Here is a 17,804-nt window from a genome sequence, read left to right on the forward strand (position 1 = left end):
ACCATTTCATCAAGCTCGTCTTCAAAATGAAGTCACATACCTATTACTATTCAAATTAAATGACGTGTGTTTCCATCCTGCTTAATACAAGAGAAGCTTTCTTCTTTCTGCCTGGTCTTCTGTCTTATGCCTTTCCTTTAATCCCAAGGTCTGTTTACTCCGTTGAGGGGAATAGTCCAAAGACCTGTTGCCTTGAGGAGAGAAACTTGGAAAGCCTGCTTAGCCAGCCATGGAACTCTATTCCTGATTGCTGACATCATGGCTGCTACATAAAATTATTGTTGATATGTGGACACATTGCCACCTCTGAGCATACCTTGTCACATGGGATCGCAGTTAAAGAATAAATGGCCATTTTGGGGATGCCTGTATCTATTGATGAAGAGTCACAATGATTAATATACAGCCACCAATGAGGTCTGTCAGCCTGGAAGTCTGGTATAAATAATCCCTATTCACTGGAGATCAGGAAATCTAGGCTGCCACCACTTCTACTTTTTCAGAAGCAGTTTCTCTGGATGCAGGGGTAGAAGAATCTCTCTCTACCTTAATTGTTAAGCCATGCCATCACAGCCCTGTATCTTCATGTCAGAGATCTATAGTTACATAGCTCTTTTAACTTACACACATGAACATACACAAATAGCTGTTTTGTCATTGCACACCTACATTAAGTAGCTTTGGAAGATTTTAAGTCTTAGCCATATACTCTACCCAGAACTAGCCCCCTTCTCCATCCCCAAGGCTTCCTTCATTTCCTGCTTCATTAAGTCTAGTGTCATTGTAACAAGGCAGTATTTTCCCTTGAAAGCAAATGCACATAGCACAAGCCAAGAAATTAAACTATTTATTTTTTTTTTATTGTGAGTGCAAATGAGGAACACCGTTGCTCAATGACAGTAACACCCCCTGGGGTACAAGAAGACCTAGGGTTCCAGTTTCACCTTGGTTGCATGTGATAACTACCGTGACAAAAGGGAAGAGGAGGTTTCACAAAAGACATGATTTTGAAGCTGATTTTTTTTTAAAGGATGAGTAGAAGTTGGTCAGTAGGAAGGAGCATCCTGGGCAGAATGAACAGCACAGGCAAAAGAAGGCATTTAGTATACAGAATGACTTGGCTAAGAGAGCGTGTCAGGCCATGGAATGAGCTGATGCAAGAAAAATGCATTGAGGTCAGGTCATGGATCTTTACTTTAAACCTGAATGTTACTCTTTAGAATAAGCCTATGGGAAATTTTGAATGATTTTAAGAAAGGAATTGACATAATTGGATTTGATCTTAAGATGACCTTGGCAGTAAGTACATCAGTTTTATTTTGGAGGAACTTGAACTATCATAGCAAGTTAATATTTGATACTTAAATACTTTTTTCTAACTTCTGTTATTTTAATATGTATTAAGTTCTAAATGTGCCAAAATCTATGCTAAGCCCTTTCAATGCATTGTCTCATTTAATCTTCCCAAGAACTTTAGGAAAAGATTCCATAATTATCCCTAATTTGCAGGCAAAGAATCAAAGATTTGAGAGAGGATGGGTAAATTGCCTAAATTCGTGGAGTAAGAGAATGAATTTAAACTCAGACAATTTGGTTCCACAGCACTAGTTTTAACCTTCAGGTCAGTAGTGTTTTATTTTCTTGAAAAAAAATATACACACACATATATATAGTGCTATATATTTTTGAGATATATATATTTATTATATATATATTATTTCAGTAGCTTTTGGAGTACAGGTGGTTTTTGGTTACATGGATGGATTGTGTAGTGATGAAGTCTGAGATTTTAGTGCAGCTGTCATCTGAGTAGCATACATTGTACCCAATATGTAGTTTTTTCTCTCACCCTCCTTCTTCCCTCACCCATTCTGAGTCTCCAAAGTTCATTATACCACTCTCTATGTCTTTGTGTACCCATAGCTTAGCTCCCATTTATACGTAAGAACATGTGGTATTAGATTTTCCATTCCTGAGTTACTTCATATAGAATAATGGCCTCCAGCTCCATCCAAGTTGCTGCAAAAGACATTATTTCATTCTTTTTCATGACTGAGTAGTATTCCATGGTGTTTATACACCACATTTCCTTTATCCACTCATCAGCTGATAGGCACTTAAGTTGGTTCCATATCTTTGCAATTGTGAATTGTGCTGTGATAAACATACATGTACACATGTCTTTTTGATATAATGACTTATTTTCCTTTTGGTAGATACCCAGTAGTGGGATTACTGGATTGAATGGTCAATTTAATTTTAGTTCTTTAAGAAATTTCCATTCTGCTTTCCATAGACATGGTACTAATTTGTACTAATTTACATTCCTACCAGCCATATATAAGCGTTCCCTTTACACCACATCCACACCGACATCTATTGGTTTTTGCCTTCTTAAATTTGTAGTCTTTAACATTGGCTGCAAACTAGCAGGGGAACTTAAAAAGAAAAACAAACTGATCCCCATAATTCTCAAATCAACATTTCTGGTTGCAGAGCCTGGGTATCCATCTATTTTAAAGGTACCTCCAGCTAATTCCAAAGGGTAGACAGGGTTGAGATCTACTATGCTAGAATATACTGTCACCTTAATATACACTGAATACTCAAAAACATCTGTATTTTGCCATCACCACCTCAAAATGTCAGAAAAAACCTGCTAAATAGAAAAGTCACAGTCTACAAAGACTTTTAATGCTTTCTTCCAGTTTTACTTTCACAAAGAAAAATATAACCCTCTTCTTTTTTCTTTCTTTCTTTTTTTTTTCTTTCTCTTTTTTTTTTTTTTTTGAGACAGTCTCACTCTGGAGTGCAGTGGTACAATCTCAGCTCACTGCAACCTCCGCCTCCCAGGTTCACGCCATTCTCCCACCTCAGCCTCCGGAGTAGCTGGGACTACAGGCACCCGCCACCATGCCCAGCTAATTTTGTTTTTGTATTTTTAGTAGAGACAGGGATTCCCCATGTTAGTTAGCCAGGATGGTCTCAATCTCCTGACCTCGTGATCTGCCTGCCTCAGCCTCCCAAAATGCTGGGATTACAGGCATGAGCCACCACTCGCGGCTTATTGCCTTCATCTTTTTTAAGACTTCCAGGTAGCAAAGAAGCAAAATCAAAGAGGGTAGGGGCAAAAAGGAAAATGTGACAGGCATATCAAGATAGGGAGGAAGAGAATAGCTGAAATTGGGGTTGTTGGAGTAATAAAATCCTATCTACTGATGAACCATCGGTAATATCAAAGGCACATTTTCAGAATGTTTCCTTTTCAGTAATTGTACAAAGACTCCCTTGCCATTACAAAGCACTTTTCTTCTTGGCAGATTGAAGAATGCTTTACCAACTAAATGCATCCCAGTAATATTCAGAGCGCAGGTCCAACATAATCATAAGTTGCCTTGTTATTACGGAGGAGCAGCCCCATTTAATAACATATTAAATGCATTATTCATTTATATAACTCAGACCCAGGGACAGCTGCTGGGATGAAAATAGAACCATTCTGTAATGCAGAAAGCAGGTGTGTGCTTACTTGAGTAAATGAACTCTGTATTACGGCACAATTTTCTTCTAAATTTCAGGGACAGGTCTGGTAGGGCTAATGTGATGCCATTTTCATACAGGAAATAAAATGGTTTCAGAATGGTTTTTAATGAGCATTTAAAAAAATTACCAACAGCCTTCTCTGTGGCATAGTCCCAGGGGGATGGATTCGTGCTTTGGATTTAAGCAGAACTCCTGTTATTGCAGGATTCAGGAAAGCCTAAGGTAATGATTGATCAGAACAGTGACAAACAAAAGAATGTTCTCTAGCTGATGATACTAGTGGTGATGGTGAACCCATGTTTCCATAGCTGCACACCAAGAGAGTCACAGGTGTGCTTGGATGCTGAGTGATTAAAAATCATAACCTGACTTCAGTTTGTACAGTGCCTCACCTCTGAAACCTGTAGGCAGTCTCTGATGCATGGTGAAACTCACTGAGATACCAGACTTAACCTGGGTGGCATCATTTTCTTGCTACTATTGCTGGTACCAGGATGCTATCATACACCAGTGTATGCATTTTGTGTTTTATTTCCTTCTCTTTCTCACCTGCCCTTATTTTCGCTTTTAATATACTTATACTCATAAGCAACTACAAAGGAGTTTTTAAAAAAATATATCAGATGAGGCCAGGTGTGATGGCTCATGTCTTTAATCCCAGCACTTTGGGAGGCTGAGGCGGGCGGATCACTTGGAGCCAGGAGTTTGAGTCCAGCCTGGCTAATATGGTGAAACCCCATCTCTACTAAAAATACAAAAATTAGCCAGGCGTGGTGGCACATGCCTGTAATCCCAGCTACTTGGGTGGCTGAGGCAAGAGAATAGCTGGAACCCAGGAGGTGGAAGCAGCAGTGAGCCACGATAAAGCTGCAGTGAGCCAAGTAAAGCCTGGGCAACAGAGCAAGACTGTATAAAAAAAAATCAGATGGAATGATGTTCAAATTGCTTAGGCATAACAATGACCAACCAGCATGGGCAGTGATCTTATGTCTGGAGCAGAGTTTTGGTGACCCCCTCATGGGCTAGGTGTTAACCCATAAGTTGCTGAATTGTGAGAAGCAAGGACTCTAAGGACAGGGATCAGCATAGCTGGGTTGGTGAATGAGATGCTTGGAGGGTTTGGGGATGTGGTAATAACCGATTAATATGCAGATATTTCCACATTTAAACTGGTACAGTTACTGGTATGGCCCTCCTGATTACCAGCTTTGAATGTCTGGAACACAAGGAGGCCCTCAACGAGCTTGAAGTTCACACAGCCACACCAGGAAGAAAATCATACAAAGTATAAAGAATTCCTATCAAGTAAATCATAAGGATTCTTTTAAGGGTTCAGAGGAGGGATAATCTCACTCCATTTAAAGCAGCAGTGCAGTAGTAAAGAGGGGATGTGTGCTACAGACAAATTTTCTAGGGTCCTGGCTATTTGATCTTGAGAAAACTGGTTGGCACCTATGAATCTCAATTCCTCTATCTGTTTATTGGGAATAGTTACAGTATCTTATTATGGATACTTTTGAAGATAAATGAATTTATGTGAAGAACTTAGCACAATAACTAGGACATAGTAAGCACTCTCTAAATATGAAATTCCTGCCATTTTACTCTTATATTCAGAGAAATCGTCTTAAAGAAGACAAGAAGTAAGCTGTACCTTAAAGGGTGGGCAAATTTTAGGCAGATGATAGGGCATGCAGGAGGACATTGAAGCAGAAAAGGAGAAAAAACAAGTACTCTCAAGAAAATTAAAAAGAGAATGGACATGGGTTTATGAGGGAGAAAGAGTCCAGGAAAGTAGAATAAAATTAGCTAGTGGAGGGCTTCATGCCCAGGATTACAGAATTTACAGCTTATCCTAAGGTCATATGAAGTCCATGAAGGTTTTGAAGAGAGAAGAGAAATAGTAATAATATTAAATAGAAATAATTGGTAATATTTTTTGAGCACCTGCAGAGTATTAGGATACTTTCAAGTACTCTGTGTACATTATTAACCCATTTAATTCTTACATTTAATATATGAAGTGAGTTAAGCATTAAAAATTGACATTGTAGTGATCCATAGTATTCAAAGTACTTTTCCAGACAGTGTCTCCTTTGACTTTCTTGCAGAGGAAAGGGCATTCACTGGACTTAAACACATTGGAAAACTATGCCAGTTTGGTAAATAAAGGTTTTCAGGAATCCAGCTGCATACATTCTTTTATGTGTTGTCTGTGTTGTGTTCACCTTTATACAGTAAGTGCGGAGTTAAGTAGTTGTGACAAAGTCTACATAACCTGCAAAACTGAAACATTGATTGTCTGGCTCTTTATATAAAAAGTTTGCTGACCTCTGGTCTAGAAGAGTGGAAAGTAAGCTTTGATTGCTTCTCATTTGGGCTCTACCACCAACTCTAGGCATGTAAACTTGGGAAATCAAATATATACATACATAAAGTGGTTGCTATGGACCCAACAGTATAAAACGATAATGGCTAGATGACACTGAACCTCAAAAATCTTAAAGGTTTGTCATCCTAAAATTGCAAATTTTAATTTACTATGAATCTGATAAATTATATAGGTTAATTTTGTAGAATAAATTTTTTCCCATTATAGCTAAAACAAGAAATAAGCAAAAGAGCATCAATCTGCACAAACTGAAGTTTCTTTAATGTGAGGTTTGATCGTTTAACCAGTATAACCTCTCATGAAATATTGAGTAGAAATATCAAGTTTAGCCAGTGTTGTCTGTGCTACACCATAACTCTAGCAGTCTCTATGCGATCTATGAATGTTGAGTCACATATCCATCATAATCTATTCTTTCTCTGAATTGTAAATTCCTTTGCAATATTTATTACTCATTCTAGTCCTTAATTATATAGCCTTTGAATTATCTCCTAGATTAGCCATCTATGTCTCTCCAACTAGCTTATAAACTTAGTGAGAGTAGGGGCTATATCTTCTATTTCTGCACATTTCCCACAACTCCACAATGAAGTGATTCATTAATTTACGAGATGAATAAAACTCAGTTACAATGCTAGTAATAGATACAGCGTGTGACCATGATTATCTCTCTGTTGGGTGCTTTATATGAATTAACCCTTCTCCTCATAGTAGCATGAAAGATGGTTACGTACTTACTGATGGTCCTCAGGGCTAGGCACTATTTAGAAACGTGGGGATGATTCACATTATAATGAGCTGGTTTACAACTTGAGCTTCTTTCCATTTAGGTACAGGAAGGTGGTTTCCAATAATTGCACTGATGGAGTAAGGGAACAGTATACTGCTAAACCACAGAAGTGCCCAGGGAAAGCCCCGCGGGGGCTGCGGATAGTCACGGCTGATGGAAAGCTGACAGCGGAACAAGGGCACAACGTCACTCTCATGGTGCAATTAGAAGAGGTAGGGCTGATTCCTATCTCCCCGCTACTTTCTAGGGCCAGTGATTTTTCTTAATAAGCCGTGGTTTTGTTTCCATATCTTTTTCAACTTTTTCCATTTTAGATGCTATTTAAAAATTTTTATTTTACTTTTAGTTCCTTGGTTTTTGTTGTTATCACTTCAACTTCCCTGATCTATTTCTTTAATTACTTACATTTCACTGCAAGTTGTTCTTCACTCATACTTAATCTCTTACTTTTGGAGGATCTGTCAGATTTAATCTTGCCTTATTGGCAATTTCAGCAAAATCTATTTTCTCCGAATACATAAATAATATTCCTGAAATAATTTAATACGTACACATACTAAACTAACCTGAGAGATGCTAATACTTTCATCCCCTCTCAGTCTGCAGGGTTTTCTTTTCCAAGGGCAACATGATGGTCATGCATGTAGCACTGAGGCCAATCTAAACATAATTGAGTGTAATTTATCTGGCAGTTAAGAGTTTGTATTGTGTAGCACCTCAGAGATATCATTAAAAGCATGCATTATTATTTGCCAGATTATGGTTGTCTGAAATGTCTATTTATATGGTGGATAAGATGAAATTTATCCTATATATTTTAGAATATACACAGGAATTCTGTCATCTTGTAAATGAGGAAGACAGTTTCTAAAGGATAAGTACTGACATTAAATCATCTCAATTATTAAACCAAGCAGTCCTATCCTCAGTCATGTTTTCTGAGTACCTAATTATGGTTACCATTGTGTAAAGCCCTGTAAATACGAAGGGATTTTAAGGGCTAACAATGACACCAGAATTTAAATATATAACATTGACTTCCAGCTTCGTCTGCTGATAGTCCAGTGACCCTCAGTTTTTACCAGGTATAAGAAAATCACCTGGAGAGCATGTGAAAACACAGTTCTCTTGGCCACATCCTTAAAGATTCTGATTCAGTAGGTTGGAGTTGGGTCCAAGAATATACATTTCTAACAAGTTCACAGGTTGTGCATTGTGCTCAAGAAAAACAAACACCATGGCAAGGCTAGGGGTGTAGAGAAGTCAGAGGCTCTGGAGTGTGACATGAAGGTGGAAAGATGAAGTATTTATGATTGCTTTGTCAGGTTTGATGAAAATTTGTAGTATTTTAATTCTCATAGGAAAAATAACTGTGAAATAACGAGTTTGAAACTGTAGCTCAAATGATGTGCATAGCTCTGGTCCAAGGGCCATTTACAGAATCACTGTGTAACCCAATACTCCTTTCCTGATTATCTCCTTAATGAGTGCCTTTCAATTGTAGTCAATCTTCTAAATACTAAGGTGCTGAAAATTCTTCAGTTGGAACTAGAAAAATACAGGTCAATTTAGGCAAATTGGAGTTGCTTATTTTTCACATAAACTCTTTGGGGATTTCTGCTTAAGACTGTGACAGATTAGCATGCAGTAAACCAAATATATGCATATATATTTAGAGCAAGAGGGACAGAGAGAGAGAAGAAGAAGAAAAATGAAGAGGAAGAAAAGGAGGACTAGGAGCTGAGATAGCTATGAAGAGGATTGAGAAGCTAAAATTCCTTTCTTAAAAAATGGGAAATTCACTGCAGTGAGGCCAACATTTTCTGCTATATTTTCCTTTCGAGAACTTTACCAATTCATATGCCACACTAGAGAGGAGGTACAGATTTTAGATTTCCAGTAAAAGGCCAAGTAGAAAGTGTTGGCTAAACAGGTGTTAATAGACTCTCAAGGCTTGGGAGATAAAAATTGGACTAGGAGGACATTCCAAAGTTGGAAATGATAAGGTCATATCCCAGGGAGAAGGAAAGCACAGGGAAGCAGCACATACCCAGGGCCTTTTTCCTCCCTGAGGTATTTCATGATACCTAAGTAACACAGGAAACATAGAAAGCAGTCAGAGGCTGAGAAGTTAAACAAAGTTTTTAGAAGTATTACTCTTCGGGGAGATAAAAATTTGAATTCAAGATGTATCAAGGAGGAGGGCTCTGGTGAACTATCTAAGACTTGGTTCTTGGAACTTCTGGAAATCTCTGTCCTAGGAGTAAAGGCAAAACTGAATTAGAACAGACCCTCTGTACCCAGAAATCCAATCTGAAATCACTTCAGTCTCTGAATCAATTAGAGTGATTCTCTTCAACTCTAAAATGACTATTAGAAACCAAAGTAAAACTTCTTTAGTGGAAAATAACATAAACCACAGGTTTACCCAATATTTTTCATATAAAATGTGGGGCATTTAGAAAAATCCAAGTATATCAAGATACAGGACCAACAGGGGGGATAAACAGAAAAGAACAACAGTTGGATGAGATATAGTGTTTATTTAAGATGTCTTGTAAAATAACAGTGATTAATATGTTCACGAATGTGAGAAAAGGTGGAAAATTGAACCCCAGGGCAGTAATCACTAAGAAATACCAAATAGAAATTGTAAAAATAAAGGTATAATAACCGATATTAAGAACTTAGGTTACAGCAAATTGAACCCATATGAATAGAGGTTAAATGGAAGAAAGGACAGCAGGAAATATACTATCTAGAGCAAAAAAGAAAGAAATAGAATATAGAGAAAAAATAATACAAGACAAATGGAAAATGATAAAAAGGTCTAACACAGATGCAACTGTAGCCCCAGAAGGAGAGGAGAGAGATAAGGAACAAGAATCATTTTTGTAAAGATAAGGGCTGAGAATTTTCCAAGCCTGATGAAAGATATCAACATATTAACCCATAGATTTAACAGAATCAGCAAACTCAAGAGAATATGTGCAAAGAAAAATCACTGAGCTATTACATTCAAACTGTTGAAATCTAAAATCAAAGAGAGGTGTTTAAAAAGTCCAGAAGAAAATGGAATGACATCTTTGAAGCACTGCAGAAAACACAAATGGTTTTTTAGATAAACAATAATGGAGATACCGAAACGGGAAATGTTCCCTTGTCCCCCTCGCAGGTGTGTGATGGGGGTGTGGCTCGCTTCTTCAGCGCCCCACTACTGAAATCTCTAGAGGAGCACACAGGAGCAGGCTGTGGAGCTTTGACCCCACGCAGTGTCAAAGGCGTGAATGTTTACAGCTCCTGAAGCCCCAGTGGGCGTTTGCTACCGTGTGCTCTTTTTGTTTTGTGGTCTATAGACAGCTTGTCTTAACCAGCTCAATTAGACCCTCTACTTTGTCTCAAGGACAGACTGCTTTCTGTATCCTGGGTTCTTACCTTGGTGCACTGGAAGAATCGGATCACACCTGGGCTTGGAGAGTGAGTGCAAAGTTTTATTGAGCGGAGGTAGCTCTCAGCAGATAGAGGAAGCCAGAAGGGGATGGAGTGGTAAGGTTTTCCACTGGAGTCGGGCCGCTCAGTGGCCTGGGCTCTCCTCCAACTGCTCCAGCTAAATTCCTTGTAGTTCTGCTGGTTGGTGGCCTGCTGGCATGCTGGTGCCTGTCGGTGCATTCCTCTTGACGTCCATCTGCCTGTGTGTCTGCTTGCTAGGGTGTCGGGGGTTTTTATAGGCACAGGATGGGGGCATGGCAGGCTAGGGTGGTCTTGGGAAACACAACATTTGGGTGCAAAGGCAGGAGTGCCTGTCCTCACCTAGGTCCCAAGGCACAGGCCCAGGGGTGGAGCCCTAGCCAGGGACCACGCCCTTCCCCCTTTCCGTGTCATTTAAAGGGACTATTCCCTTCCCTTCCCAACACTTCCTTCCATAGCAATATCTCCTAAAAACCACTGCCTATAAAAAGAAATACTAAAAATAATTATTCACACATAAAGAAAATGACCCAGACAGAGGCACACACACAAACACACACAAAATAATGGAAGGAATGAAGAGCAAGAAAGGGGGTGAATTGAAATTAATAATAACTGTGCAGACCAAGAATGATAATCAGCTGTGAGATTTAAAATATATGTAGAATTGAAATACATTAGAATAATAACACAGTATGTGAAGCGAATTAAATAGAGTTAAAGTAGTTTAAGGTTCATGATACATCTATAAAGAGATAAAAGTACTGTTTTATATTAGACTCCAACATATCCAGAATATGTGCTTCAATACCTAGAGTAGCAACTGAAGAAGTATTAAGAGAATCTTATCATCAAGCTGCTGGCAGGGGACTTACAGTAACTTTAAAAGGGTTTCATTAATCCAAAGTAAGGCAAGTAAAAGAGAAAAAAAGAACATAATACAGTTGAGACAAATAGAAAACATCTACTAAAATGGTAGATATAGGCATGTTGTGGTGGATCCCAACATTTTGAGAGACCAAGTTGGGAGGATCATTTGAGTCCAGTAGTCTGAGACCAGCTTGGACAACTACCAAGAAAAAATAAAAATAATTTAAAAAAATAGCCAGGCATGGTGTCGTGTGTCTGTGGTCCCAGCTACTTGGGAGGCTAAGGTGAGAGAATTGCTTGAGTCCAGGAGTTCAAAGCTACAGTCAACCATAATTGCATCACTGCACTCCAGCCTGGCTGACAGAGTGAGACCCTGTCTCAAACACATTAAAATTAAAATTTAAAAATGATAGATAGATACTCAAATATTATCAATAATTACATTTTGAAAATTAGTGATTTTTGTCACTTCAGTGCTTTCTGTCAGGCTTAAGAAGTCTTTATCTAAACCAACGTTGTGAAAACAGTCATACCATAATATTTCTCTTTAGGTTTCACATTAATGTGTATGATTTATCTTGAATAAAACTGTTTCAAGTTTCTATATTTCATCCACATGCATATCCAATTATCCCAATACCATTGACAGAGTATTCATTTCACACTGAATTGCTATAAGCCTTTGTCATAAATCAACTGACTGTCTATTTGTGGTTCCATTTCTAGGCACTCTATTCTGTTCCCTTGGTGTGAATTTCAAACCCTATGTTAATTACTAATTTCAAACACATTATATTTTCACTAGAGGTAGGGTGAGCCTTGATGCCTGGACATATAAATCCTCTACACAAGTAGAAAATTATGTGTGTGTGTAAAATTTATAATAGCATCAAAATACAACAAATATTTACACTCAAATCTAAAAACTTATTTTCAATAGCACTACCCAGAAAACAACACAAATTTGGAAATAAATTTTGAAAAAAACCTAAATGAATGGAAGGATACACCCTGATCATGGATTGGAAGACTCAATATTATAAAAAGACATCAATTTTCTTCATATTGACTTGAATTAAAAGCAGACTGAATAAAAATCTCCAGCATGTTTCGTGTATTAAAATTGACAATATGATCATAACATTTACACAAAATATTCTTTGCTAAAGAATAACAAAGATACTTTTGAAAGTGACTCACAAACTTGAATGACTAACATTACCATATATATATATACACACACATATATATATACACATATATGTATGTATATCAATATATACATATATGTATGTATATCATTCACAAGCTGAACAAGGAAAGTCAAGAAACATATATACATGCATATATTATATATATATAGACACACACCTACTTTATGACAAATGAGACTGCAGTACAGTGGAGAAATTATAATATTTTCAATACATGGGTGCTACAATTTTGAATATCCATATGGGAATACATGAATCTTTATCTCACATAATATACAAACATAATTACAACTGTATTGTCAATCAAAATTTGAAAGCTAATACTAACATTTTCTTTTTTTTGAGTCTCACTCTGTCGCCCAGGCTGGAGTGCAGTGGTGAGATCTCAGCTCAACTGCAATCTCCGCCTCCTGGGTTCAAACAATTCTCCTGCCTCAGCCTCCCAAGTAGCTGGGACTATAGACACATGCCACCACACCCAGCTAAGTTTTGTATTTTTAGTAGAGACAGGGTTTCACCACGTTGGTCAGGCTCGTCTCAAACTCCTGAACTCAAGTGATCCGCCCACCTCAGCCTCCCAAAGTGCTGGGATAACAGGCATGAGCCACCGTACCTGGCAATACTAACATTTCTAAAAGAAAGCACAGAAGAGTATCTTCATGACCTTGTGTTATGCAAAGATTTTTTTAAAAACAGCAAAGAAAATCCATTAAGTATAAAGGAATTATACTAAGAAATTTCTTTATAATTATACTTTCTTTTTAATTTTATTTTTATTTTTATTTTTATTTGTTTGAGATGGAGTCTACCTTTGTCACCCAGACTGAAGTGCAAGTGGCATGATCTTGGCTCACCCCAACCTCCACCTCCCAGGTTCAAGCGATTCTCCTGCCTCACTCTCCTGAGTAGCTGTGATTACAGGTGCCAGCTACCACACCCATCTAATGTTTGTACTTTTTGTAGAGACAAGGTTTCAGCATGTTGGTTAGGCTGGTCTTGAACTCCTGACCTCAAGTGAACTGCCCACCTAAGCTTCCCAAAGTGCTGGGATTTACAGGCATGAGCCACCATGCCTAGCCTAATTATAATAATTTTAAATAGGACTACATTAAAATTAAGAATTTCTGTTATTTAAGGCATTATTTTGAAAATAAAAAATTAAGTCCTAGAGGGGAAAAAGATATCTGTAATAATACCTTTTCAATAAGCTGTTATTATTAAATTAAGCCCTAGAGGTAAAAAAGTATTTGTAATAATACCTTGCTGAAAAGGTATTATTACAGTAATAAAATAATAAAATTGTTTTATTTGTTTTTTATTGTTTATTATGCAAAGTAAAACATATTTTCAATAAGGGAATCATAATTAGGAGAGTATAAATAAATTCTACAAATTAATAAGGGAAATACTGGTAACTCAATAAAAAATGCACAAATGGGGCTGGGCGTGGTGGCTCACGCCTGTAATCCCAGCACTTTGGGAGGCCGAGGCAGGCAGATCACGAGGTCAGGAGATAGAGACCATCCTGGCTAACACGGTGAAACCCCGTTTCTACTAAAAAAAATACAAAAAATTAGCCGGGCGTGGTGGCGAGCACCTGTAGTCCCAGCTACTTGTAAGGCTGAGGCAGGAGAATGGCGTGAACCCGGGAGGTGGAGCTTGCAGTGAGCTGAGATCCGGCCACTGCACTCCAGCCTGGGTGACAAAGTGAGACTCCCTCTCAAAACAAAAAAAAAAAAAAAGAGAAAAAAGAAAATGCACAAATAACTCAGGGCAACCAAATAGCCAGTCAGCATATGAAAAAATTCTGAGCATCCCTATATAATGCAACTTAATTTATAATAATATATTACTGTGCACCATCAGAAGATGTATATTTAAAAAGACTAATAATAGGCTGGGTATGGTGGCTTACAACTGTAATCCCAGCACTTTGGGAAGCCAAGTTGGGCAGATCACTTGAAGTCAGAAGTTCAAGACCAGCCTGGCCAACATGGCGAAACCCCATCTCTACTAAAAATACAAACAAACAAAAATAAAACAACAACAACAAAAAATGAGCTGGGCATGGTGGCACGTGCCTGTAGTCCCAGCTGCTTGGGCAGGTGAGGTAGAAGGATCGATGAAGACCAGCAGGGTAAGGCTGCAGTAAGCTGAGACTGCACCACTACACTCCAGCCTGGGTGACAAAGTGAGACTCCCTCTCAAAACAAAAAAAAAAAAAAAAAAAAAAAAAAAGACTAATAATATCAGGTGTTATTGAGAATGTAGAGCAGCTGGTCATTCATATAATGCTATTTGGAGTGTAGATACATACTGCCATTTGGGACTTGTTTGACATTAACTGCTGTAGCTGAACATGTCTACCACCTATGACCCAGTGTTTCCACCTTTAAGCATATACTTATCAGAAATGCATACACATACGCACCAGAATGTATGTAAGATAATATGCATAGCAAAAGTATTTGTAAGAGCCCTAACTGGAAACAATCTAAACATCCATGAATAGTAGAATACATGAACTATAGTATATTTACAGAATGGAATGTCATACAGCAATGAAAAAGAACAAACTAAAGCTATATGCAAAAAACTTGGATAAATGTCATATCCATTATTGAGCTAAAGAAGTCAGACTAAAAAGAATATATATTGCATTATTCCATTTAATTAAAATGCAAAAATAGTCAAAGCTATTAATAATTTATGGTGGTCAGGTGTGGTGGCTCACACTTGTAATCCCGGCACTTTGGGAGGCCGAGGCGGGCAGATCACAAGGTCAGGAGTTCAAGACCAGCCTAGCCATCACAGTGAAACCCCATCTCTACTAAAAGTACAAAAATTAACTGGGCATGATGGTGGGCACCTGTAATCCCAGCTACTTGGGAGGCTGAGGCAGGAGAATCGCTTGAACCTAGGAGACGGAGGTTGAAGTGAGCTGAGATCACAAAACTGCACTCCAGCCTGGGTGACAGAGCTAGACTCCATCTCAATAATAATAATTCATGTAATAGAAGGGAGAATTACTGTTAACTTTGGAGGCAGGGTGATTGGAGAACTTTGGATGTACTGACAGTTGACAGTTTTCAGCTGGTTCATCTGGGTAGCAGTTAATGGATGCATTCACTTTGTAAAAGTCAAGTTGTATATTCAGTGATTTGTACATTTGTAATGTACAATGAGTACATTACATTAATGTACAATTTGAGTAATGTACAATGTTAAGTACACTTTACTCAACAAAAAGCTTACTTAAAAGTAATTTTGGAAATCCATTTAAAATATAGTACTTTATATTTACGTCTTTGGGCAAAAAAAAAAAAGGAAAAATAAGAAAAACCTTTCTGGTATGCTTAGGGTCAAACTTCCACCCTGTGTGCAAGGTGAATGTGAAGGTTCTCTTCCCAGAGACATGAGGCACCTGATCCTGATACCCAGAGGAGTGTCATCTTTTGAAGCAGCAGATGTTTATACTAAGGCAGAGTTCAGAGAGTTTTTCCATTTCTAAGTACACAATATAGCAAGATCAGAAACATGAACTTTCACTTCTGATTAGCTCCAGCCTTTATGCAAATGATAGAGAACACACTTCAGGGACAGAGGCCTGGTTCTCATCTGTGCAACTCTGCTTTCCATGTAACAAAGATCATCATCAGGCATCTCACACTGGGTTGAGTGATGTGGGAACAGATTGGGGAATCTGGTTCGAAGATATGTGAATTCATGCCTTCTGGGCACAAGAAGGAAAAAAGATAACAAGTCAGTTCATTCCACTTGAGTGGGCAGAGCTTCAACAGCAGGGATGAAATCTGCTGCCTCCAGCTGTCAGATCTGGCTCCTTGACGCTCTGTTCTCCTGGTGCAGAGCACCAAGCCAACAGCACATTCTTCATATCGGGAGACCCTGGGGACCTCACATGTGACTGTGAGATGCTGTGCTGATGATTCAGACTCCTCCTTGCAGAAAAAGACCCTCAGTTTCTCTGTGACCCTCTGGATTATACATGTAGGCATGGGAGATGCACGTGATTAGCAATGCAGAATGAAGAGACACAGAGTGTCTCAAAAGTTGAGGAGAATTGACACTTGACACAATAATAATAATGTGGTTATCCAACATTCATTGAGCACCACTGTTCCAGTTTGTGAGGCTTTTCATGAATTACCTTATGTAGATCTGACAGCAACTCTATGCAAGTAGGTGTTACCATTATTGTCATTTTATAGATGGCACAGCTGAGGCACAGAAAGGCAAGTAACTTACCTGAGATCACACAACTACTAACTATTAGAGCCTAGGGTCTAATCCAGGATCTGTGGTATCTTGTCTTTCTACTGCTTCTTTATGGTGAAGGAACCATTTTCTAAGAAGAACTTCATGTAGCTCCTAAGCCTCCGTAGAAACCCATGCCTGGGATTATCAGTAGTCACAAAGATGAAGGAGTAGAAAGAAAAGGCCAAATCATCAATGACCAAGCCAGTTTAGCCTGTGGCTGTTATATTCATTCTTAGACACTAATCGATAAATGTACCAAAATTTTCTTCCTGGCTTCTCTGAAAATACTAATGGCTTGGGACCCATTTGTGGAATATTTCACATCAGCAAAGAGAGATGCGAAATCCTCTCTGGCTTCCCCCTCTTTGGAAAATGATGCCTTCATTGAAAGCCTAGTGTGCCTGACACTGAATATTGCAAAAACAAAGGATATGAATGCAGCACCCAAGGAATTTAGAATACCTGTGTTTCTTCAGAGGCTTGGGTATAAATTAGGCTATAATATTTTTTAATTAAATCCAAAACAAAAACAAAAACTCCCTGGCATGTGCCCCTACTGGCAATACATGGTGTCTTCATTCTCCTCAAAATCTGCATGAGTGCATTTCTTATTTAAATTTGATCCTTCTGAATTTACTTTGAAAATAGTGCCTGACTCTTGCCCCATTGCTGGTACCAACTCTTTATAGAAACAGGGATCTTAAGGTCATGCTTCTGATACCTGTAAAAAGCAAATCTTCCAGGTACCAAAGAAACCTAGAGGTCTCTGCTAGGTTCTGATAGGACATCACAGTGTGATTAATGCAAAAGATTCACCTCCCCAAGTTGTTACAGTATTTTTTTTTTTCATGTGAGTACCAAAGCTTGTACCTCTATCCATCTTATATCATGGTTCAACTTTCTCCCACAGTCTTGTCTTTCTTTTATGGGGCTAGGTTGGATTAGGACTGATCTAAGCCTCTTTTCTTTGCCCCAGTTACTTGCATACAAACCGCTCCTTGTAATTTCCATCTCCTTTGCATTTCATCTAAACCATCAGAGACCTGAGGCATCAACTATCTCTGCAAATAGTTAGATATTTGTGTTTATTTATTTGTTCTTTGATGAATATTTTACTAAGTGCCAATTTTATATTATGTACTTTTCATTCATTAATGGACTTACTTTAGTTTGTGGGAATATATGTTTTGGTTTGACTAGGACCTCTGTTATATTGAGTTTTAAATGAAAATCTAATGACATGAAGTAG

At 38.2% G+C, this 17,804-nt stretch overlaps 1 protein-coding gene across 3 annotated transcripts in view; it reads left to right on the forward strand.

Moving 5' to 3' along the window:
• SORCS1 (sortilin-related VPS10 domain containing receptor 1) overlaps positions 1–17,804 on the forward strand; it is a 591,520-nt gene that overhangs the window by 509,691 nt on the left and 64,025 nt on the right. For all 3 annotated transcript variants that reach the window (XM_011927917.1, XM_011927918.1, XM_011927919.1), the window contains exon 19: positions 6,766–6,937. In XM_011927917.1, coding sequence (XP_011783307.1) covers positions 6,766–6,937 — 172 coding nt within the window. The remainder of the gene's footprint in view (positions 1–6,765; positions 6,938–17,804) is intronic.

The sequence above is a fragment of the Colobus angolensis genome, unplaced genomic scaffold (genome assembly GCF_000951035.1).
Source record: "Colobus angolensis palliatus isolate OR3802 unplaced genomic scaffold, Cang.pa_1.0 Scaffold75, whole genome shotgun sequence".
NCBI lineage: Eukaryota > Metazoa > Chordata > Mammalia > Primates > Cercopithecidae > Colobus > Colobus angolensis.